The sequence below is a fragment of the Rhineura floridana genome, chromosome 19, assembly GCF_030035675.1.
Source record: "Rhineura floridana isolate rRhiFlo1 chromosome 19, rRhiFlo1.hap2, whole genome shotgun sequence".
Classification (NCBI taxonomy): Eukaryota; Metazoa; Chordata; class Lepidosauria; order Squamata; family Rhineuridae; genus Rhineura; species Rhineura floridana.
The window spans coordinates 28,295,706-28,319,480 of record NC_084498.1 but is presented as its reverse complement, the minus strand read 5'-3'; the positions used below and the strand labels follow the sequence as shown (position 1 = coordinate 28,319,480).

The window sequence follows — 23,775 nt, the reverse complement described above, 5'->3', positions numbered from 1 at the left end:
GAGACCACACTTTCATATTTTTTTTAAATCCCTGCTGTGTGGCTGTGAGTTCACTTTCTGGACAAGCTGTTGCAAATTCTCTCATGCACTCTTCATGCCTTTTGATTTCTGCCCATGTCAAAATTCACCACAGTCCAATTTCTGTTAACTTGACACAGCCAGACCAGTTTCAACGTCAGTCATTTCTTCTGACCATGAGAAGATGCAGGATGTGTCATTACTCGCGATAAAAGTTCTCTGTTTGTCCTACATTCATCATCAAGACAGTCAAATTCATCCTATTTCTTTGTTGATGATATTTGACAGACAAGAAAGAGTCTCACTGGGGAGGTCAGACTGAGGAAGGCAGGGAGATCACACATTACCTCTCATAGGTCTTTCCTTGACTGAAGCAGTTCTTGAAGATCTTTCTTGTACAAACAGTCCCTTTTATTGTAGCTTTTCCCCTTTTATAATCAATAACCTGAATTTCACCTAGTGCTGCAGTTATTGGATATCGGTCAAGGGTTATGGGTTTACGGCAACTTTCTAGTTCTGAAACGAATCCAAGGTGCAGAATTGGCTCCTTATGTGTGATCCGCTATGGCACATTGCAGGTGGGTTTGTTTTGGTGGTCTCCAGAAACTGGTTGGTCTGCCATTATGTCCAAGATCTGTCCAAGATCTGTCCAAAATGGTTGAAAGCAGTTTAGTATCCTGCGGGGAAGCCCCCTTTCCGGGAATCTGAGGCTGCAGCCCACCCATCTTTTGTCCAGAAGATGGCCTGCACAACAGCTCCAGTCTCGTTTTTCTTGGTGTCATGTCCTCGTTCCTTCAGCCCGTCTTCTATTTCCTGGACAAGGGAAGGAGATTCATATACCATGCTCAGCACCGTGCAAGAATCATTATTTACCCCCCCCCGCGCTCCAAGGCCAGCCTAGCTGGATCAGAGCAAAGGCCCATCCTAGTTTGGAATGCCGTCAGGGGCGAGCGCCACCTTTCTCCATCCAACCTGGGGCCTTCCAGATGTTTTGGACTGCCACTCCCATCAGCCCCAGGGGCAGCCCTGGGTAACTATGCTGGCTAGGGATGATGGGGAGTTGTAGCCCAGAACATCTGGAGGGCACCAGGTTGGGGAAGGCCAGGCTAGCATATCCCCTCCCCCTCCTGGATGCTCCACTTAAGAGGTACTCAGGCTGCCGTGCTGGGGAAAGTGGCTGCTCAGGACCTTGGTGAGCACCAAGAATGGCAACAAACCAGGCTGGCTGGAGCCAAGGGCTGCTGTGTTTAGACATCTGTGGAGGACAGCTTTGTATATTTATTTAACAATATTTACATAATGCTTAATCAACAAAAACCTCTAAGTGCTTTTGCACATAAAACAATATATATTCATCTAAAAATACAGATAAAATCAGACGTTAAAAACATGTTGACATCAGATTTATAAAAATAGAAACAAGATCAGCAGTTTTGGGGAAAAATGTACACAATAAAATTACATTTTAAAATCACATATTTCCCTGGAGCCCTCTTCTTCAGCATCTGGTAGAGTGGTAGATTGCCTTGGTCTCTGGAGGTTCCATGGAGACCATTAAAAAGGCCTAAACCCAAGGTAATTGACCATTGGATCTATGTCATTCATTAATCACACATCGTGTGATTAATGATGTACATGCCGGGCAAAAGAGTGTGCTAGAAATGGCTTATCAAATGGAAGCCTCTACCTTCACCTCCTCCTTTATTTTCTCAAAGTGGGCATTGTTTGGCCAGCCATGAAAACGGACCTGGGGAAGCTCAGGGGCAGAGCATCTGCTGTGCACGCAGAAGGTCCGGGGTTCAATCCCACGGGCATCTACAGGGAAGGCAGGCAAACAGCCCCCGCCTGAAACCCTGGGGAGCCGTTGCTGCCAGCCAGTGATAGCCATCCTGAGCTTGGCCCAGGGTCAGGCAGCCTCCTCTCCTCCACGTGACGCGAGCGCAGCTGATGCTCCCAGAAGAGCGGGGTGAGTCCCCAAAGATCACCCCACCGCTCCCTCCCTCCCGCAGGTAGACAGACCTGTGCCACGTCCGTCTCCAGGACAGTGACGGAGGGGAAGAGCTGGTCGTGGACGCGGGGCTCCTCTACCGACTCCTGGACGGAGTAGCCAAACCAAAGGGAGCGGATGATGGTCTGGGCAAAAAAGGAAGAGGCCCCGCTTAACACCCAGGGCGCCCCTGGAGGGATGCCTCAGGGCTGGCTCCCCCCTCTCTCCCTCCCTCCGGGGAAGCACTTCCAAGGAGGGCGCCAACCCGGCCGCCAAGGGACAACTGCTTTAGGACAGCTCTTCCCTCCCCGCTCTTACCCCACAGAGCTCAAAATGGGCGCGTCTCCCACCCCCACCCCCTTCGGCCTCCCATGACGCTGCGATGCGGGGACTGACCGGGGCCGCCCAGGGAAATTTGTGCCGGGGGGGGGGGACTGGACCCTGGCTCCCCCCACCAACCCCACGGCTGCGCCCGGCGAGGAGCACGTCTTCCGGGCCTCCTCACGGGGAGGCGGGGTGGTGAAGGGCGGCAGCTCCTCGCGGCGGCAGCGGCAGCAGCAGCTGGGGGTCTCCCCCGTCCCGTCCCCTCGCGACTCAGCCGGCTGGGAGTCTCGTTTCCTCCGGCCCCGCTCTGGGGCGAGGTGGGCTCCTCCCTTGCAGGCCTCCCGGCGACTGGTCGCCCAAGGGGCGCCCCCCTCCCCTCCCGCGCAACCTACCAGCGCTATCGCGGTGGTGATTTTGGTGCCCCCAGAGGCGCCGACCACCATCCGGACCTTGCCCTCCGCGTCCACCAGGATAGACGGGCACATGGACGAGAAGGGGCGCTTCCCTGCGAGGGGTCAAGGCGGGGAGTCGTCAGGGGGGCTGTGCCCCATCCGGGGGTTCCCAGAGGGATGAAGCCCCAGGGGCCGGAAGGGGGTCACAAGGGGCCGGGCGAGAAAGCGTGGAGGAGGCAAGACGAGGAACTCTGAGCCCCAGAACCCGCGGCGGGGCGGGCGCGCCTCCCTTGCCCGGGAGGGGAAGGCAGCGGCGCCCCGCGATACCAGGGGGGCCCTCCTGGTCGCCCTCGCTTCTTGCGCGGCTGACCCCCTGCAGGGCGGCAGCAAGCCCGGCGGCATCGCGGGAGGCGGCGCCGTGGTGAGCAGGGGCGTGTTGGGCAGAGGAGCGGAGGGCAGCCCCGGCCCGAGCGGGGCCCCGGGCGGGGGCCGCCGGGGGGCATGACTGGGGCAACCCGGCCAAAGCCCGGCCTCGAAAAGCGGCAACGGAGCCCGAAGCCACAGGGGCGCCCCCTTGCCCTCCCGGAGGCCTCACCGGGGACGATGAAGTTTGCCACGGAAGGGGAGACCCCGAAGCCGTTGACGATGCCGGGGGAGCTGAAGTCGTCCATCTCGTCGTTGAACAGGATCCCGCTCCGGCGGGAACGCACCTCGGAGCCGAAGCTGCGGCGGAGAAGGAAAAGGGAGGGAAGTCCCGCGCGGAGCAGCGGCAGCGGCCGAGGCGCCCTCGTGCAGGCGGCGGGTGGCCAACCGGAGCCGCGGGAGGGCGCCCCGAGACCCCCGCACCAGGCCCTGCCGCCCCCCGCGCACGTTTTCCGCATCCGCGCATGAGATGCGCGCCCGCGAAGAGCAGCACGTCTACTAAAGAGGTACTGCACGGCTTTGCGTCATGCGTGCGAATGGGAATCCTGTGTCTTTCGCATCTCCATGGTTTTAAACGGTAACTGTTTTAAACTATTTTTAAACTGTTTTTAGAAGGCCTTCCTTTTCACTGTTAAATTGTTTGTTTTATGCCCTGGACTCCTTTGGGAAGAAGGGCGGGATATACATTTAATCAATCAATCAATAACATTTCCTGAAAAAAACTTCTTCTGAATTAACCAGGCTGCTTTGTGGCCAGTCTCCATACACCATCTGTGGGTGAGGTACATCTCATCTCCAGGTGTCTCTGGATGACGTGGGCTGTCTAGACCTACTTCAATCCATATTCAGGCACAAAAAGGTTTGGCCATCTGGGGTCTAGCATGTGTGTGTGCAGTGTGGCTTCCTCTTCAGGCAATAACATGCCTTGGGCCAGCACATATCTTGGGGGAAAGAGATGGCAATCTGCCTCAAGTCGCTCCCTTGGTCCCTTTTGGCAATACCAGTCCAGTGAGCATTATATACCAACCGTCCTATATGGAAGTTATGATTGAGCTCCTACTATTGGTTGATGGTGCTGGTGGCGGAGACAGCGTTGCCCTCCTCATCCACCACAGAGAGGTGGGCAGTTCCGGCATCATCTGGAGTGTAGTACTCTGGCTCATAATAGCCAACTTCATGAGTGGTGTTGGTGATTTTGGCCCACAGCTGCTCTGCAAAGTGGTCTGATGTCATGTTCATGATGACCTGCATGAGAAGGGAAGAAAGATAGTGTTCACGTGAGGGACACGAAATCTGCCTGTATGGTGAATCAGACCATTGGTCCATCTAGCCAGTGCTGTCTACACTGACTTGCAGCTGCAGCTCTGCAAGGTTCCAGGCAGGGGCCTTTTTTCAGCCCGACCTGGACATGCTGCTGGGACTGAATCTGGGACCTTTTTGGGTGCAAAGCAGGCGCTCAGCCACAGAGCCCACGTATTGCCAAGCAGCATGCGATTTACCCCTGTGACGTTGACAAACGCAGGGTCTCCCAGTAAAGTCCTCTTGGCGTAGGCAAAGCGGAAGGCCTCCACGATGCGGTGGTAAGTCAAGGCCTTTTCCTCCAGAGTTTCGATGCTGCTCTTGGAGAAAGAAAATCCTGCCAACAGGAGCCAGAGACTGGACGTCAGACAGGGGAGACCAGACACCTCCACAGCTGAAGCTGGCAAGACTGGAGTTTGAGCCAAGTCTGGGGGGGGGGCAGAGTGGGAGATCTGTGACTAGCAGGTTGCGCTTAGGCCCACTTGGTTCTTGGCTGCTCAAGGCAGGAGAATGAAACTCAGCACAATGCAACCCAGAGTCCTGAAAGAGAGGGGACTTGGCAGGTAGTCAGCATAATGTCAAGTGTCTCAGGAGGGACCTGTTGGCCAACTGTCAGTCCCTAGAAGATTGTAAGGAAGTATGATTATACCTCATATATGATAACATGGAAGAACAAATCTTGCAGAGGAAGAGCAGGCATGTTTTCTGCAAGGGGAAGCATTGCCTCAGTAACCTTTGATGCCAACTGTCCCACATTTCAAGAATGGTGGACATGGACTATAGGGGAGTCCCAGATTCAAATCCTGGCTGTAGGTAGGCAGGGCAGTCCCAGACAAGTCTCTGCCTCTCAGTCTGAGCAAAACTTACAGGATTGCTGAAAGAGCCTCGCTCTCGTGACAGTGTGGAAGGTAAAGAATATGTGGAAGGCACATATTCCTCTAACGCTGCTGCCAGGCTGGGCTTGTTTTTGGAACAGAGCTGGGATGCAACGAGTCTCTGCTTCTTGGAGCACTCAAAGCATGGGATGCCGTGATCTTAAAACTACCAAACGCTTTCTGCAAACAAAGCCTTTGCCCTTGCAAGGGGTTTTCCGTGGGCAAAACCTTAATCCTCCCACAAGCCAGCTCTGCAAGCCCACCGCCTGCTGAGCTCAGGCAAGTCCCCTCCTTGCCCCTCAGCACAGGAAGACAGGATGGAGGATTGGGGACCCCTGCAGAGGAGCCAGAAGCAAGGGAATGAAAGAGGAGCTCCCCGGGATTGCAGGTATGGGCCCAGCACACCGTTGCTAGCAGGAACCTCTCAACAGCCCTCCGTTGCCCTTCCCCATAGCAGCAGTTGCCATTCAGAGGGAGACTGCCTTTGAAGATGGAGGTTCTGCTCAGCTACCAGGCATCAGGGCAAGTCTCCCTTTGCCATATCAGACCTATTTTGGTGGCGCAGGGGGGGATGGGTGGGTGGGGGATTGCAGGAAGAGAGATTTCTCCATAACATATCCCCACACACAGTGAAACAGGCTTTGGTTGCCTTGCTTTGTGGCAGTTCTGCCTGGGGTCTGCTCCATGCTCTTTAGCATGAAGCCAGAGGTCATCCTTGGTTAGTCTTCCCCCTCCCCCCCAAAAAAAACCCTGCTGCTTTGTTGTACTTTGAGGTGCCCCAACCTCTCATCTCACAGCAGTTTGGCCACTACCTCATCATGACAACTGCCACAGGCCTGCTGATTCAGTGGCACGTGGTGCTATGCAGGAGACCTGAGAAGCAGCAGAACCAAAAACGCCCTTGGTGTGTTGGAAGTGCTGCAGATAAAAGGAGGAGGAGGAAAAGGAGGCAGCTCACCTTTCAGGATGTTCAGGGCAAGCGCCAGCACAGCCCCACTGAATGGGGCACTGGGAGTGTACATGGTGAACTTGCCAATGTCAACTTTCAAAGGGCTCTCATCCAGCGTTGGCCGATAGTCCCTCAGGTCGTCCATGGTGATATTCCCTCCTGGAAGAAAATGGTTCCGGTTTGGTTGCATCCCAACCGGACAAGAGCGCCCAGGATGTTTACGTGGGGATTTTAAAGGCTGCACGTCTGCTGTTTGTGGCAAACACAAGCAGTGTGTTCAAAGAAGGGGTGGCTAATCACTGGGACTGCCAAATTAAGCTTGGATTCTGCAAGACTCTATCCTAACTCCTGGCTGGTGCTGGGAGTACCCTATACCCCAGATCCAAGCCAGAAGAGGCCAGCGGATGGGGCATGCTGCATGCTGGGAGATTGGCCTCCATCACCAACTTGTCCTCTGCTTTCACTCACTCTGTTGGGGGCCGTCAGGGACCTTGCCCTGGCCCCTTGCTCTCCTCTGTCTCTCCCCGTGGTTGCCACACACCTCCGATGAATGCCAGTTCTGGGGATCACACGTGGAGAAAGCGCAGCAGCTGCATTCAGGCCCCGCTTGGGGGCTTCCTCCCTTTGGGGCATCTGGCTGGCCACTGTGAGAACCAGAGGCGGGACCAGATGTGGCCCCTTCAGCCGGATGCTGCTGCTGTGGGGCTCTTCTGAGGTTCTTTCACCACACCATACATTTAAAGCACATCCAGCGCATGGTGTGGCTCTGCCCTAGATGATGCTCGGCCCTGGGTCTCTGCCCCAGAACTTCTCCCCTCCCTCCCATTTGAGGAAGGGCCATTGTAACTCAATGGCAGAACACCTGCTTTGCTTGCAGAAGGTCCCGGGCTCAATCCCTGATGCCATCTCCTGGTGGGCCTGGGAGAGACCCTTGCCTGCAACCCTGGAGAGCCACTGCTCGGCTGGTCAGTGTGGACGGTACTAAGCTCAATAGATCATCATCTGCTCAAGACACCATGTATTTTGGCTTTACATTGGCAGCCAGAGAATGCATATTAACGTGTCCCAGCTGTGACTAACTGTGAGGTGGTGGAAACAGTCAGCGGAAGAAGTCCAGTTGCCAATGGGTTGTTTTGCAGGGTTTTTGGATTAGAAAATCGCAGTGGGCCCTTCCCATGCAAATACTCCGCCCAAACCTGGTTTCTCACCTGCTTCCTGGATGTCTGCTACAATTTGCTGAGCTAAGCTCCCGGTATAAAAGGCATTGGGTCCCTCGTTGGCTAAGATCTCGTAGGTGCTTGCTAGTTTGGGCAGGGTGAGGACCTCATTCTCCTGGAGAACTTTCCCTTCTTTGCAAAAGACCTCACTGAGGAGGAGAGGAGGAGAGTCAGTCATGTCATGGGTGCCTTGGCCACGAGGGAGCCCACTCAGGAGGTGGGCCTGAGGGTGCCTTTCAGGGTGCCCCCAGCTTAGGCTCTCCAGCTAGCTCACATGGCCACTCTACCTCCCCTTCCCCCTCCTTTGCAAGTGTGGGTGGGGACCCCTTTTGAGGAAGAGGGCAGCATCCCTTCATGGGCTGCCGTCCAGGGGTGGAATGCTATTGCTGAGTGGGGAGGCTTGTAGGACAGCCCTTCCCCAGCCTGGTGTGCTTCAGATGTTTTGGACCAAAATTCCCATCAGTTCCAGCCAGGACAGCAGGATGAGGCTTGGCCTGATGAGGGCCCAACTCTGCACATGTTCAGGTGTACTCAGCACCTTGACTTGCAGGAGGGGGGACACTACTTGCTGTTCTGCCTCAGGCAGCAAAACACCTTGGCTGGCTCTAATCAGTCACCCAAATGAAGAGCTGGGATGGCTTAAACCAAGGGTGGGGAACCTCAGCTCTGGGGGCTGGGTGTGTTTCTGGCCCCGGAGCTCTCCCAGCCCCCCCCCAGCCCCTGCTTGCACACCTGGCGTTTTTGCCTGACTGGAATCTGTCCTACAACTCTGATCGTGCCTCTGATCTCCATGTGTGGAGAACAGAGAGGGGGAGGGGTGTGTGTCTGTAGAACCTGCCCTTCTGTGCAAATGTAAAATTTACATTTGCTGCCCTACTCACTTTTGCTTCTGGTCCCAACCATCCCTGCCATGTGGCCTTCAAAGTTGCCCAGAAATAAATGTGGCTCTTTAGCTGAGAAAGTCTAAATGGAGAATGTTCAGCTGGCAAACTGTGAGCTAGATTTGGCTCCTGAAGCCATTTCATCTGACCCAAATTGTTGTCAAGGTATGGTAAAAAAACTGGTTTGGTGGCCTCCTTTGGCTCTAATCTCCCCATGTGGGAGCCACCCCACCACATCATCTGAACACCAGATCAGGAATGCCACCCTTTTCACTTCCCCGTGCCACAGAGCACCTCGCCTCCCTCTACCTACCACAGGGATGGGTTGCTTTCAATCGCTTGACGTTTGTACACAAGTGCTCCCGCCAGACCTTTCCCAACTGGGAAGCCTTCTCGTGCCAGTTTGATACTGGGCAAAAACAGCTCTGCCCATGGCAGCTTGCCATGACGCTTGTGTGCCATTTCATACCCACGGATCTCTCCTGGAACTGCAATGGACAATCCTCCTGGAATAGGCAGAGAAGAAGCAGATCAGAACTGCCCCGCTATCTGGGGACAGAAGCTTTTGGAAGCAGTGCCTCAGGTAATGCTGCGTTCAGAGGACTGCTCACAATTCCCTCAGAGCAGAAGCTACTTTGCACCTCACCGAGAAGGAGGTGAGATGCTGAGAGTGGCAGAGGTGAGCAAAGTTGGGCCCATTTCAAGGGCTAGGTTTTAGGAAGAGGAGAAGGAAGGAAGGGCCTTCTCAGTGGGGGCCCCCAGCAAACGCCTGGGTGACATTCAGGTGGCTTGTAATTACCTTCTTTTCTAGAAGAGCCTGGAGGGCCCTCCTTCAGAACTCTTTCAGATAATCAAATTTAGAAAGTGTCTGGAATGACTTAATTAGGTTAGAGGCCAGGCAGGACATTTGTATGTTCTGGAGTTCCCATGCTGGGATGCATACCTGCCACAGATACCTCACTGCAATTTCAATCAAGGCCAGCAAAACATCCACTGTAGATTTCTTGCCCTTTGTGCCTAAGCGTCTGCTTTGCACACTTTCCCCCAGGTGAGATGTTAATTTCTGGAATCAAGAGGCTGGCAGCATACTTTGAAAAGTGACTGTGAGGCTGACCTCCTCAATAACACTCCCCCTTGGAGAAAATATGGCACAGCTGGAGCCGGAATGTCCCTTTATTCAGACTCAAGAAGTTGTGAGGTGCCTGAGTATTTAGGACACCAGAGAACTGGGCCTTCACATACCTCACAGTGCTCTGGAGCAGCCAACTTCCCTGGACCACATGCGCCAATCACATCTGAGAGGCATCCCCACTTTACCTTTCTTGGACAGGTCTGGGTCGCTGCCGAACATATCCTGGAACGCACTTTTTGGCGCCACCTCTCTGGCGTTGATGACTTCCACTCTTCCTTTCAAGAGGCAAAAGCAAGAGCATGATCAGGGGCGTCACTCCCGGGGTGCAGAGGGTGTGGCCCGCACCCGGGTGTCACCATGAGGGGGGTGACACCCAGAGCTGCCCCGCCCCGTGCCGTTGCCCGGCAAGGCTGCTCCAACTCCTCCTCGGAGGCGGGCCGGCGGTCGAGACCGGGAGCAGTGTAGGCGGGGTGAGGGAGGTGCAACGGTGTTCCCAGGCCTTTGCACATGCAAACCCAGCCGCCTCGTCCATGCCCCTGGGAGGGCACACACCGGAGGTCCGCACCCCCCCGCACTCCCGCTAGTGACGCCGCTGAGCATGATCAGCATGCCAGGATGGACTCTGGCCAACGGCGGATCTGGCAAAGCCAGGACCTGGCAACCCCAGCATTACTGTAGGCTTGTTCACACATTACACTGAACCCAGACAAGTACAAACAGTCTCTACACAAGTGGTTTTGTGAGAGTGTGCACTTGTTGATTCGTACAGCTCCACTATTGTGTACACACCCGGTCAATGTTACATATGAATAACAATATGAACGTACAGCTCAACCCTTTGTGTTAAAAACTATATCTGGTTGGCATTATACTCCAGTGAAGTCCTCTTATGTCAGTTTGCTGGTTTTGTAGCACATGGGCTGTCTCAAACATAGTGCTAAGTGATGCTGCCCTGTCAGCGCAAGGATTTCTGCATGTGCAGTTGGCCTCTCCCCCCACGACCCCCTAAATCTGTCCTAGGGGTTTCCCACCCCCCAGAGCAGAATTGGGAAGAGACTGGCAGCTCATGTGAGGAGGGGAGATGGGGGAGTCCCACTGTGCAAGCAGAAATCCTTGCATTAATGGGACGTCGTGCCCGTTAACTTCAACGGGTCTCTGAGTTGCACTAGCGCTTCCTACAGCCCACTTCCACGCGAGTTCTGTTGAGATTTATGGATATTTCTATCTTCTCCTCCATTTGTCTTTAAAAAACAAAATCAAACAAATAAAATTATTTGTGTACACAGATTTTGCTTTCCTTGAACGTAACGTGTGGACACCCCATTGTGCCAGCATTTCACACAAACTGTCCCTGGGTCAGAAAGCCAAAACTACCCTGAGGATTGCTTTCCTAGGTGCCTTATGCCAACCCAGGGCTGGCTTCTCCTCTCCTCGTTTTCCACAACCCATCTAAACAGAGATTTTGCAAAAGAGCAAAGCCACCACTAGGGAGAAGAAGGACCAGCGTCATTCCAGTACAATAGTGGTCCACAGAGTGAGTTGGCAGATACACTGACTTATCTGATCTCTCACGGGTGGGACTGCTTGGTGCAACCATTTTTAATTTGTGTTATATTTTTAAGAGAAAGAATAAAAAGTAGTTTTAAAAAGAGAAAAATACCATACTGAAGTCTGGGAGTTTGTGAAGGCTTCAAAACACACGCAGAGCCCTGCACATTAACTCACCCTAAAGGCTCACATTTACCAGGTTTGCTCTTTTCACAGCATGGCAAATTGTGATCTGGACATGCAAAGCATTGGCAGGACCAGTTCCAAGAATCGAGGAGCAGCTGACTTGAAAGTGGTCTTGGGAGGGAACCAACAGCCTTCTCCAACCTGGTGCCCCCAGATGCTGGACTACAACTCCGGTCGGCCCCCGTCAGCTGGAGGGCACCAGGTGGGAGAACGCTGCCTTAGCTGCTCCAGAGAGACAGACGTGGCTCCTGTGGTCGTGTCCTGAAATCTACTCGTGGCTGCCAGGGGAACGAGACCCTCTGCCCATCCTTACCATCCACTGTGTAAATGGTGAAGATGAGGCCCCCTCCAATGCCCATGCTGTGGGGATTCATCAGGCCCACACAGAGAAGAGCAGCGATGGCAGCATCCACAGCGGAGCCCCCCCTTTGAAGGATATCCCTGCGCAGTGGAAGACAGACATTTGTCACATCGAGGCAGGGGCGGCATCCTTCCTCATCACCACTTTGCCACCCCTTGTGGGTGGACGGGCTCTCTCGGTGCTGGTCTTCAGTGCTTGCCCAACTCCGCAGCTGAGGCCTTTCCCCAAACCAGGGCTCAGGCGAGCAGGCCTCCTCCTCCTCCTCCAGAAAGGGTTCAGGCTTCCACGTTTCCAGAGAAGAGAGTGCTCCCTCCTTGCCAGTAGGCATCGTGAGAGACAACCTGGGAGGCCACTCAGAGCCAGCCGCATGCAGAGGACGCAGGAAGCACACAGAGGGAACAGAAAAGCCTCACCGGAACAAAGCAAGCTGCCTTGCGCCAAGTCAAACCACTGGCCCATTTGGCTCAGTGTTGTCGACACTGACTGGCAGCAGTGGCTCTCCAGGTCTTCAGGCAGGAGTCTTCCCCAGCCCCCCGAGAGATGCCGCTGGGGTTTGACCCTGGGGCCTTCTGTGTGCAGGGCAGGTCCTCTGCCACTGGCCTGTGCCCTCCTGCAAGAGAGAGGGCCGAGGCAGCAGAGAGCAGAAGGGGATCATCTGCAAAGAGCGAGACCGGCCTACCTCCCAACACTGGAGCACTGGCCTGCGTCCGCGGCCACCGCTGCGCTCCTGTAGACATGTGCGTCTCCTTGCGGGGCAAACGAGGGCTTGGAGCGCAACCCAAAGAAAAGCCCAAGGAAAGCAGTGAGGGCCACAAGCAGCACCGTCAGGACCCCGGCCTGCAAGGGCTTCTGCTTCATGATCATCTTCATTGCTTCTGGGGAGGGAAAGGGAAAGGGGGTCATGCTGGAAAGTCAGCAACGTCAGCAGCTGAGACAAAGTCAAGGCAGCAGCAAACAGAGGAACATTTCATCCGCAGAGAGGAGGAAACAGGTGACCCTTCATGGATGAAAGGAAAAGCAGGGAGAGGCTGGCCTGGTTAGCGTTTGTACACGTTTTCACTGCCCACCCCATGGTAAGGGATTGGGCTGGCCTCTGCCGTAGCCCTCCATGTACACTTAAAGTTCAGCTACCCTCAGAACACAGCGGAGGCGTTCCAGGGGTGGCTGGAGAGAGCGAGCAAGAGCTATGCTGCTCTTCATTTGTGATGTCACAGGCACTGTCCAGTGGGTGCTCATCATGTATGCCCAGGCCCACAGACAAGAAAACTGCATTCCGACAGGCCCTCCTTTGGCTGTATTTCCACAGGGCCAAATCAGCAACATAACCCACTTTCTCCAGCCAGTTCCTGCCACCCTACGCCCACGAGGAACTCTTCACCTAGGGTACATAAGAGTATCAGAAGAGCCCCGCAGCAGTGGCTGGATCAGGCCAAAGGGCCCCCGCCTAGCTCAGCATCCTGGTCGCACCATGCCTATCCAGACGCCTCCTCTGGGAAGCCCCAAAGAGGACCTGAGTGCAACAGCACAGCCCCATGCGTGATGTGCAGCAGTAGGCCACCCCCATAACTCATGTCCCTCTGTCTCCCACACAGGCAGTGGGGCTGGAGGCAACCGCCAAATCGCCTCAGCCAGCCTGGATTCCTTTCCCACTTGTTGTGCTGGCTGAACACACAGGTCACTTCCAGACAACCTGCTTATTTTGCCTTCATCCTCATTCGTTTGCAGGGAGAGTAGACACCATTGGCTCTTTATCGAGCATTGGTTTCGATTTGTTTAGAAGACATTGCCTCAAGCCAATATTATCCAACATTTCCAGCCCATTCCCCTGTCACTTCCCTTATGGCCAAAAGACCAATGTCCACCTTGGTCTGGACAGCAGCGGGGCAGCAGGTTTGTTGCGCAAGAGCTCCAAATCCACTGTCATTGCGCAACCTGAATGTGCTAATATAGGACTGAGTCCCACCCAAAAACAACAGCAGTCTGGAAGCGCCCAGGACGTCTAAAATAGTTTGACAGGGCAGGAAGCGGAACCAGAACAGAAGCTGGTCTGACCAGGCTCAGGTCACTTGGGCAGTCCCTTTGCTGTCCGGAGCCAAGAGGGCAGACGGGGCGGGAGACCCTTCACCCGCCGGGAAGGAGTGGGCTCCCCGCAAGTCCTTCCTCTCTGCACTGAGGAACCACCTTGTGACATCATCAGACCAAGGTGGGCTCATCCGCTCCAGGCATCCCCTAGCTTTTTGGACTACAACTCCCATCAGCCTCAGCCATGCTCATGGGGCACGGGAGGGTGAGAGGAACTGAAAAGGGCTTTCCCTGGATGCTGCCATCTGGGGCCACAGTCCTCCCTGTGCTTTCCTCAGATCCAGATAGATGCACAAGTGGGATCCCGACTGATGGTGACCCTATGAATAGTGATTTAATGGTAGGCGGTATTCAGAGGGGGTTTCCCATTGCCTCCCTCTGAGGCTAGTCCTCCCCAGCTGGCTAGGGCCTGTTCCACTTGCCACAGCTGCACAAGCCAGCCCCTTCCTTGTCCGCAACTGCCAGCTGGGGGGCAACTGGGCTCCTTGGGACTATGCAGCTTGCCCACGGCTGCACAGGTGGCAGGGCACGTCACCCCTGAGCCACTCCCTGTGGGGTGATCTTTTGCTGGCCTTTGACACCCAGGAGACACGAGCGGGGATTGGAACTCCCAGCCTCCCAGCCAGGCTCTCCTCCCCACTGTGCTCACTTGACTGAGAACTCTGTGGGTGCCTGCCTATCTCTGCCACTGATCTATTTGCAAATAACCAAGGAAGTCACACAGCCCTATTCAGCCATCCCTTGAGCCCTGGGGGAGAACAAAGAGCCCTTGCCAGTGAACAATCAAGAGTTGTTTGCATCTCTTAAGAGGAAGATCCAAGACCTCCACACAGAAATAACTCTTGGGACCCCACCGTTTTGCACTCCAGGCCATGATCAAGCGGAACTTGGAAGAAGCAAAAGGCAAGCTGTTGCTCCAGACTAGTGATGCTATCAAAATTCGAACGTAGGCCGTCCATATGTCAGATCTATTAGGCTTGCAAATGCCCAGTTGTGTACAAAACAGCTTTTCATTGGAATGCCCCACAGAGGTGCATCCAGCATCTTTGTCACATACTTTCCAGCGTTTACTAAAGATGCACTTCTTTACCTTGCCCTAAGTCAGCAAAGACTTATGCAATTTCTGTGAGACCACTTCTGCTGCCTGATGCTTGTTTTAAATTGTTTTATAGGATTTTAGTATTGTATGTTTTTGTTTTTGTTTGTTTATTGATAAAATGTATATAGCCAAAGGCTGTTACAAAAGCCCCAAACATATCTGTACATAAAACAATAATAAAACGCTCAGTTGTTTGCTAATAAATTTAGCTACAATTATTTACATATCTGGCTCTGAGTTTCTTTGCTGCCCAAGCAAACTTGGCTGTGGATAATACAATATGGGGTTGTACAGAAGCTAGTAAGAAAATCACTTTTTGAGAACTGTTTAGGTCTTTTCTCAAGGCGAACAATGGATTTTAAAAAATTTCTCTTGGGGGAGAGAACATTGGGCAGACTAGCATATAATGTACCAAATCTTCAGGTACTCTGCATCCCGCTATGCATAATTGATCACTATGTGGAATTCCAAGGTATCAGCCCTGCAAATACGCTGAGGGCATTACCTGGAATCTCAGCTCGGTATATGCTCTAAGTAAGGGGGCCAACCTTAGTATATCAAAGTAATTAGGACATGTACATAAGAACATAAGAACATAAGAAGAGCCTGCTGGATCAGGCCAGTGGCCCATCTAGTCCAGCATCCTGTTCTCACAGTGGCCAACCAGGTGCCTGGGGGAAGCCCGCAAGCAGGACCCGAGTGCAAGAACACTCTCCCCTCCTGAGGCTTCCGGTAACTGGTTTTCAGAAGCATGCTGCCTCTGACTAGGGTGGCAGAGCACAGGCATCATGGCTAGTAGCCATTGATAGCCCTGTCCTCCATGAATTTGTCTAATCTTCTTTTAAAGCCATCCAAGCTGGTGGCCATTACTGCATCTTGTGGGAGCAAATTCCATAGTTTAACTATGCGCTGAGTAAAGAAGTACTTCCTTTTGTCTGTCCTGAATCTTCCAACATTCAGCTTCTTTGAATGTCCACGAGTTCTAGTATTATGAGAGAGGGAGAAGAACTTTTCTCTATCCACTTTCTCAATGCCATGCATAATTTTATACACTTCTATCATGTCTCCTCTGACCCGCCTTTTCTCTAAACTAAAAAGCCCCAAATGCTGCAACCTTTCCTCGTAAGGGAGTCGCTCCATCCCCTTGATCATTCTGGTTGCCCTCTTCTGAACCATTTTTGCATTTGCCATTTTTCCGCCCATTCACTCAGTTTGGAGAGATCTTTTTGGAGCTCTTCGCAATCCCTTTTTGTTTTAACAACCCTGAACAATTTAGTGTCGTCAGCAAACTTGGCCACTTCACTGCTCACTCCTAATTCTAGGTCATTAATGAACAAGTTGAAAAGTACAGGTCCCAATACCGATCCTTGAGGAACTCCACTTTCTACAGCCCTCCATTGGGAGAACTGTCCGTTTATTCCTACTCTCTGCTTTCTGCTTCTTAACCAATTCCTTATCCACAAGAGGACCTCTCCTCTTATTCCATGACTGCTAAGCTTCCTCAGAAGCCTTTGGTGAGGTACCTTGTCAAACGCTTTTTGAAAGTCTAAGTACACTATGTCCACTGGATCACCTCTATCTATATGCTTGTTGACACTCTCAAAGAATTCTAATAGGTTACTGAGACAGTTTAACATAATAAGTGGAACCCAATAAGAGAAAGGTGAGATGTCAATCGCTGCTTGTAGGCCATGCTCATAGATCAAATTACGTAGCGCCTTTGGGTTAAGATTTGTGAGAAGGGTGGCGTCAGAAGGTATTGCATACCAAGAGCAAAAAAATTCTTCGCCCAACCACCACTTTCCATCTGTTCCTCTCAGCATATTTTTACCAGGGAGGATGAGTCGAGCATCGAAAGTTTCTTCCAGTATCGTAGAAATGATAAATCGAGTCTAGCCATTAAAGAAGGGGCATTTAGTTCCATTCTCACATGGGCAGCTGGAGTGCTTTTAGGAAGGGAGTCAAAGGTGTACTAAAGAACGATAAGGAGATTGCAGAGAAGCTAAATGAATTCTTTGCATCTGTCTTCACAGTGGAAGATATAGGGCAGATCCCTGAACCTGAACTAACATTTGCAGGAAGGGATTCTGAGGAACTGAGACAAATAGTGGTAACGAGAGAGGAAGTTCTAAGCTTAATGGACAATATAAAAACTGACAAATCACCGGGCCCGGATGGCATCCACCCGAGAGTTCTCAAAGAACTCAAAGGTGAAATTGCTGATCTGCTAACTAAAATATGTAACTTGTCCCTTGGGTCCTCCTCCGTGCCTGAGGACTGGAAAGTGGCAAATGTAACGCCAATCTTCAAAAAGGGATCCAGAGGGGATCCTGGAAATTACAGGCCAGTTAGCTTAACTTCTGTCCCTGGAAAACTGGTAGAAAGTATGATTAAAGCTAGATTAACTAAGCACATAGAAGAACAAGCCTTGCTGAAGCAGAGCCAGCATGGCTTCTGCAAGGGAAAGTCCTGTCTCAGTAACCTTTTAGAATTCTTTGAGAGTGTCAACAAGCATATAGATAGAGGTGATCCAGTGGACATAGTGTACTTAGACTTTCAAAAAGCGTTTGACAAGGTACCTCACCAAAGGCTTCTGAGGAAGCTTAGCAGTCATGGAATAAGAGGAGAGGTCCTCTTGTGGATAAGGAATTGGTTAAGAAGCAGAAAGCAGAGAGTAGGAATAAACGGACAGTTCTCCCAATGGAGGGCTGTAGAAAGTGGAGTCCCTCAAGGATCGGTATTGGGACCTGTACTTTTCAACTTGTTCATTAATGACCTAGAATTAGGCGTGAGCAGTGAAGTGGCCAAGTTTGCTGATGACACTAAATTGTTCAGGGTTGTTAAAACAAAAAGGGATTGCGAAGAGCTCCAAAAAGACCTCTCCAAACTGAGTGAATGGGCGGAAAAATGGCAAATGCAATTCAATATAAACAAGTGTAAAATTATGCATATTGGAGCAAAAAATCTTAATTTCACATATACGCTCATGGGGTCTGAACTGGCGGTGACCGACCAGGAGAGAGACCTCGGGGTTGTAGTGGACAGCACAATGAAAATGTCGACCCAGTGTGCGGCAGCTGTGAGAAAGGCAAATTCCATGCTAGCAATAATTAGGAAAGGTATTGAAAATAAAACAGCCGATATCATAATGCCGTTGTATAAATCTATGGTGCGGCCGCATTTGGAATACTGTGTACAGTTCTGGTCGCCTCATCTCAGAAAGGATATTATAGAGTTGGAAAAGGTTCAGAAGAGGGCAACCAGAATGATCAAGGGGATGGAGCGACTCCCTTACAAGGAAAGGTTGCAGCATTTGGGGCTTTTTAGTTTAGAGAAAAGGCGGGTCAGAGGAGACATGATAGAAGTGTATAAAATTATGCATGGCATTGAGAAAGTGGATAGAGAAAAGTTCTTCTCCCTCTCTCATAATACTAGAACTCGTGGACATTCAAAGAAGCTGAATGTTGGAAGATTCAGGACAGACAAAAGGAAGTACTTCTTTACTCAGCGCATAGTTAAACTATGGAATTTGCTCCCACAAGATGCAGTAATGGCCACCAGCTTGGATGGCTTTAAAAGAAGATTAGACAAATTCATGGAGGACAGGGCTATCAATGGCTACTAGCCATGATGCCTGTGCTCTGCCACCCTAGTCAGAGGCAGCATGCTTCTGAAAACCAGTTACCGGAAGCCTCAGGAGGGGAGAGTGTTCTTGCACTCGGGTCCTGCTTGCGGGCTTCCCCCAGGCACCTGGTTGGCCACTGTGAGAACAGGATGCTGGACTAGATGGGCCACTGGCCTGATCCAGCAAGCTCTTCTTATGTTCTTATGTTCTTAATGGATGTGACTCTTGCCTTTGTACCAGAGGTGATATTCCAGCCCCACACAAACCAGAGCTTCTGCCTAAACACACCTGCACCCTTCTGTCCGGGCGTGCGAGAGGCACGACCACACTTGAGGAGGGTGCAAAGCAGGCCTGGGAGAGGCCCGAGGGTCAGCGGGCTGCCTTTGGGACCCGTGCAAGGCCCAAAGGTTCCTTCTCCACCTCCCCTCTGTCTTCAGGGCTCTGGAGCCAGGTGGCAGGAAAAGGAGGCAGTCACAGAGAAAGAAAGAAAGAAAGCGCCGTGTCGCCCCCTCTCTGCTTGACTCGAAGGGCGACAGCAAAGGACAGCATCTCTTAGTTACTTTCCCATTAACAGCCTCTTGAAAGAATGCTCTGGCCAGTGAAAGAATCCAGAAGTAAATTGCTTGAGGTCCACGACAGGCCTGTAGACTCTGTGGATCATTTACAGACAAAACTCTTTTAAAAATAAACAGCAACTGCACAATAAACATTCCCACGCATACTCCCCTGGAAGGGACTCTTCCCAGTGCCAAAAGAGCAGGAGCTCTCCGTGCCCCAAGATGTCCCCCTGTGCCATTCCTCCCACTGGCTGACTCCTCTTCTCATGGCTGCCAGCCTCCTTGCAGATGCGAAAAGGGGTCAGGGCCCCTGCACCTTTAATACACAATCCCTTGCCATTGTCTGAGAGAACAAATGCTTGCTTGCTTGAGCTAGTGACTCAGCCTGGCCTCAGAAACTGTGATTTTTATGAATCTCTCTCGGTGTCTCCCCAAGCTTAGCAGCTAATCCTGGCGTCCTGGTACTCTCTGAACCAGTCACATATGCAAGTCACTTGTTCCCTGCCAGCATCCCGGATGTCTCCTAACAATTCTCGGCACCCTTCGCAAACTCCACTTCCCAGGGTTCTTTTGGGGAAGTCACGATGGTTAAAAGTGGGATAAGAGTGCTTTAAATGTCTGATGCTGCCAGAGAAGGCAAGCTCTAGAAAGGGACTGAGGATACCCCACGTGTTGCCACGTTCGTCCTCCTTGCAGGATTACCTGCAAGCCTTTCATCTGTGGGCATGTGCCTGCGTGGCGCAACTCATCCCCTCTGTCCTCATGCAGCCACCACACTTCCCATGGTGCAGGGCAAGAGAGCTTCCCAGTGGGCCGGGCTGGTCAGAACTGCCAGTCTCCCCCCACAAAAGAAGCCAGAGCAGGGGCAGAGGGGAGTTGTAGAAGCATCTACCTCTCTGCGCTCCAGTGGGAGACCTGGGGCCTGCCACAACCTGGTGAGATCCAAACACCTGCTCTTGGTGGCCCTTCTGTCCTTAATCCTGCCCTTTCCCAGCCTGGAATTGGGGCCCAACTGGAGAACAGGGATGGCTAGAAGGGCTGGTGTACTAAAGACCACAAAAGTCTACCAGGCCAAGGAAAAAAGGCTTTCTTCAATTCAGTTAGAGGTTAAGGGCTGTAGAAGTGTAATGCAGAGCCGAAGGGTTCTTAGGGTCAGGGCAAGGGAGGAGAAGGACGGGGGATGATACCAGAGCCACTTGGCTCTGCCCACTGTTGACTCTGGCTCCGCCCACTGTTGGCTCTACCTGCTCTTTGCCCTGTCAGTCCCAATGGGCACCTGCCCCACTGGGCCTTAGTAGCCACTGCAGGACCCTAAACTGTCTGGACGGAGCCTTTGTTGTGGGGAGCGCAAAGGAAGGAAGACTGTCTTGCTTGCACCATTAGAGCAGAGCACAGAAACACCTCAGGCCTAATGCTGACTGTATTCTTCCAGATGTGCAGCTGGGGGGCCCACCCCCACCCCAAATGGTGATGTAAAACCTTTCAGAACAGTTCAAAACCAGCAGAGCATTTCTGGCAAGTGGGGGACTTTGATGTGCTGGGGGGTGAAGCTCCTCAGACAGGCCACAGAGAGGCATCGTGGCCGAGGCTCCAGCCCTAGCTCTGAGACTCAGCCGTTGGAGTCTGTTTTCAGGGCGCTGGGAAAGGGCCGTCCCCCAGTCTTGTACACCTGCACCCTAGATGGGTGCTTTAGATGCACAGGTCAGCTAGGCCGCCGGGTCTCCGTCTGGGTAACTATTATTATTGCCTGCATAATTTGCACTGGCAGCAGCGACAGGTCTATCGATAATGCCCACATGTGGTGGATTGGCCCGTGCTGTGGCTCACTGGCTGGAAAGAGAAGCACGTGGAGGAGACGGACATCTGCCAAAGAGAATCTTACTCTTCGTGCCTAAGACATCATAAATCTCCCAAAACCCACAGGCGGAGTAAGTAAAAGAAAAAAAGATTTCCCCCTTTTTCCCAGGCCTCCCCACCTATACTTCCACCCTGTTACTGCTGGGCCCACGCTTGATCTCTGTCCCAGGCCCTCCAGGCCCACATTTTGGAATGCTGACAGTCAGGACTGGGCAATCCGGTGGCATCGCCCCGTGAATCTCAGACGCAGAATTACATTTTGTCCACCCGCAAGGTATATCCCCTAAATGGGCTGCGCCGTCTTGAAGAGAAGAGCTATGTGGGAAGAAGGCAAGCCTGCTTTTAAGGTATTTTGCAGAAATCCCTGCCAGGGTTTTGTTTTTTAGTAGCCAGGTTTCAAAGCATGAATTGCCACACCCAGGCCTAATTTGCCTCAGACTGGGAGGCAGGCAATTACGGCTAAGTGCTTGGTGGAGCAGCTCATTTGGCATCGCCCCACCGGAGCCAACACCAGCGTGTTTTGGAATGGAGCACAGTCCGCAAGTATCTGTCAGGTTGTTGAGGAGAAGCCCAAGAGGACCTGCCCAGGTAGGAGACCAGAAAACAACCTTTTTGTTCCACCCGGCTCGCTCCGGTTTCCCTGTGAAAGATCCTTTCTGCTCACAGGCAGAATTGGCAGCTCTGCAACAACTGGAACGCTAACCCGGGCAAAGGCGCTTCTCCATCTCAGTGCCAGCCGGGGTTTTGAATGGCTAGGGTCCAAAGAGCCACTTCTGGCACTCCCCAAGGCCCTGGGCATACATGCCCAGAGAGAGTGGGGTGTGTTTTTCCTTGAAACGGCAGAGCCGTTTGCCCTGAGTGTGTTGAAGCAGAGGCACTTGAGCCCAAAGTCCTCTGGGCACGCAGTTGACGTTGGATGGACCCTTGGAGCTCAGCCAAGCTTATTGCATAACAGCAATAAAAATTTGCGCATATCCTTTGGATTCCTCGGAGAAGAAATCCTACTCTCTCTCTCTCTGTATAATTTCAGAGACATTGAACGAGGGAGAGAAGACCCTGCGAGTCCACCTAGTAGGAAAAAGAATCTAAGCATCATAGATAAAGCAGGTTTTTACGTATTTGAAGTGAAGAGTTTTTCTCTGCTCAAGAGAGGAACATCAACCTCCTGGGAAACAAGACAGGAACATTACATACCTTTGGGGAAACTGAGATATTAGCTGGGAGTTGGAATCCACGAGGCGGAATGTTTGCCTCCTGGGATCTTCTGCCCTCCTTCTTGCAGGAAGCCCAGTCTCTTAGGTGAGGCTGAGCAGCAGGGACTTTATCAACGGGAGTGGCTAGAGAGAGCCAGCCAGGGAGCCAATGGCTTGTGGCGGGGGGGGGGGAGGGATCCTTGAGTGCCAAGAGGGGGGTGGCCTTTGACAGGGCTTCTCTCTGCTTCTTCCTTCCTTCCTTCTGTCCTGTCCTTGGAATTTGTTTCATTGCATTCTTCCTCCTTCTCCATAACTGCTCATTATAATTGCTAATTAATCTCTGTTCTGTTAATCTATTTCTCAATCGGGAGAGGCCGTGACTGTACTGAAGCAATGGCTGGATGCACGGGGGGGGGGGGCAACAGGCTGAGACTGCCCCCGATGTGGGTGAGAAGTTCCCAGGTTCGCTGGCCAAGACGGCATCGCCCTGAAGGAACAGGCACGTCGCTCAGGAGTGCTTCTAGATCCATTGCTGTCACTGCAGGCTCAGGGAACCTCTGTGTGCGAGGAGAGCCTGCTCTCAACTGTGTAGTAGGTTTTATGCGAACCACTTTGGGGACGGGCCTCGGTGGCTCAGTGGGAGAGCCCCTGCTCTGTGTGCAGGAAGTTCCAGGTTCAGTCCCTGCAGCATCTCTGGAGAAGACCCTGCCTGATACTCTGGGGAGCGGCTGCCAGTCAGTGTAGGCAATACTGAGCGAGATGGACCGACCATCTGACTTGGGACAAGGCAGCTTGCTCCTCGGTTCCTGTTTAATCCAGCCTTCTACTCGGAACCACAAGGATCGAGGATATTTCCGGGGGTGGGGGCACACAGCTCTGGCAGGGCCTGTTTCCCTTGAGACTGGCCCAGAAGCTGCGAGCTGGTGCAGAATGCCCCAGCCGGGTTGCTGAGAGGAGCACCTGGATGTGTGTGTGCGTAATACACCTGTGCTGAGGAGACTGCACTGGCTGCCAATCAGAGTCCCGGCCACGTTCAAGGTCTTGTTACTAACACATATAAGGCTCTGAACAATCTGGGACCAGGTTACCTGAAGAACCACCTGCCCTTGTATAGATCTGTACATGTGGATGTCAAATTTTGAAGAACACAGATAGGCGCTGGCCCCAGGAACAGGTGTTTTCTGCTGTGCTCTTGTGCGTTGGGATGACCCTCCCTCTGCCAAGTCTGCAACGTTGTCCATGGTTTGCTTCAGATGGCTTGGAAAGACCTCGCTTTTTGCCCTGGCCTTCCCTGACCTGTAAGGCTGGGGCCTGGACCAAAGGATTTCTGTTTTAATCCCTGTTTTCTGGTGTTGCTTCAGTTTTTTATGTTGGTTTGTTGTACACCACTTAGAAATTGTTTAAAAATATTATGTAGTTTGCAAATATCTCTAAATTAAAGAAACCACTGTTTATAAGAGAAAGGGGAGATACAAGAAGCAGTGTTTTCTGGTGCTGCTTCTCCGCACAGCATGGAGAAAATGGAACCCCAGAATAATACCCAGATTGGCCCTTCATATCCACTGAGGCAGCCTTTGCTCACTGGTGCCCTTCAGACATTTGGACTACAACTCCCATCAGCCCCAGTCAGCATGGCCGTCCTTACATCGGCCCCAGCATTATGCACCCGTGCTGGCTAGGACTGATGGGGACAGCAGGAGGCCAAACCCCTGGAGGGCTTCAGGCCGATATAAAGGCCTAACAGTTTCCCAGGACCAACCGGAGATGGTT

The 23,775-nt window shown here is 52.5% G+C and overlaps 1 protein-coding gene across 3 annotated transcripts; it reads right to left on the bottom strand.

Moving 5' to 3' along the window:
• Positions 1-10: 10 nt before the first annotated feature.
• Positions 11-22,081, bottom strand: GGT1 (gamma-glutamyltransferase 1). Of its 3 annotated transcripts, XM_061602476.1 has the most exons (13): positions 22,007-22,081; positions 12,272-12,467; positions 11,545-11,672; positions 9,683-9,772; positions 8,679-8,871; positions 7,476-7,633; positions 6,277-6,426; positions 4,644-4,780; positions 4,205-4,389; positions 3,317-3,444; positions 2,722-2,834; positions 2,038-2,151; positions 11-831 (listed from the first exon to the last, which is right to left on the bottom strand). In XM_061602476.1, exons 2-13 carry the CDS (start codon positions 12,460-12,462, stop codon positions 688-690), a joined length of 1,731 nt encoding a protein of 576 aa, XP_061458460.1. In that variant the 5' UTR covers positions 12,463-12,467; positions 22,007-22,081; the 3' UTR covers positions 11-687. The 3 variants fall into 3 exon arrangements, with proteins under 3 accessions (XP_061458460.1, XP_061458458.1, XP_061458459.1); XM_061602474.1 differs by lacking the exons at positions 2,038-2,151; positions 12,272-12,467; positions 22,007-22,081 and having other exon boundaries at positions 11,545-11,597; XM_061602475.1 differs by lacking the exons at positions 6,277-6,426; positions 7,476-7,633; positions 8,679-8,871; ... (2 more) ...; positions 12,272-12,467; positions 22,007-22,081 and having other exon boundaries at positions 4,578-4,651.
• Positions 22,082-23,775: the final 1,694 nt, after the last annotated feature.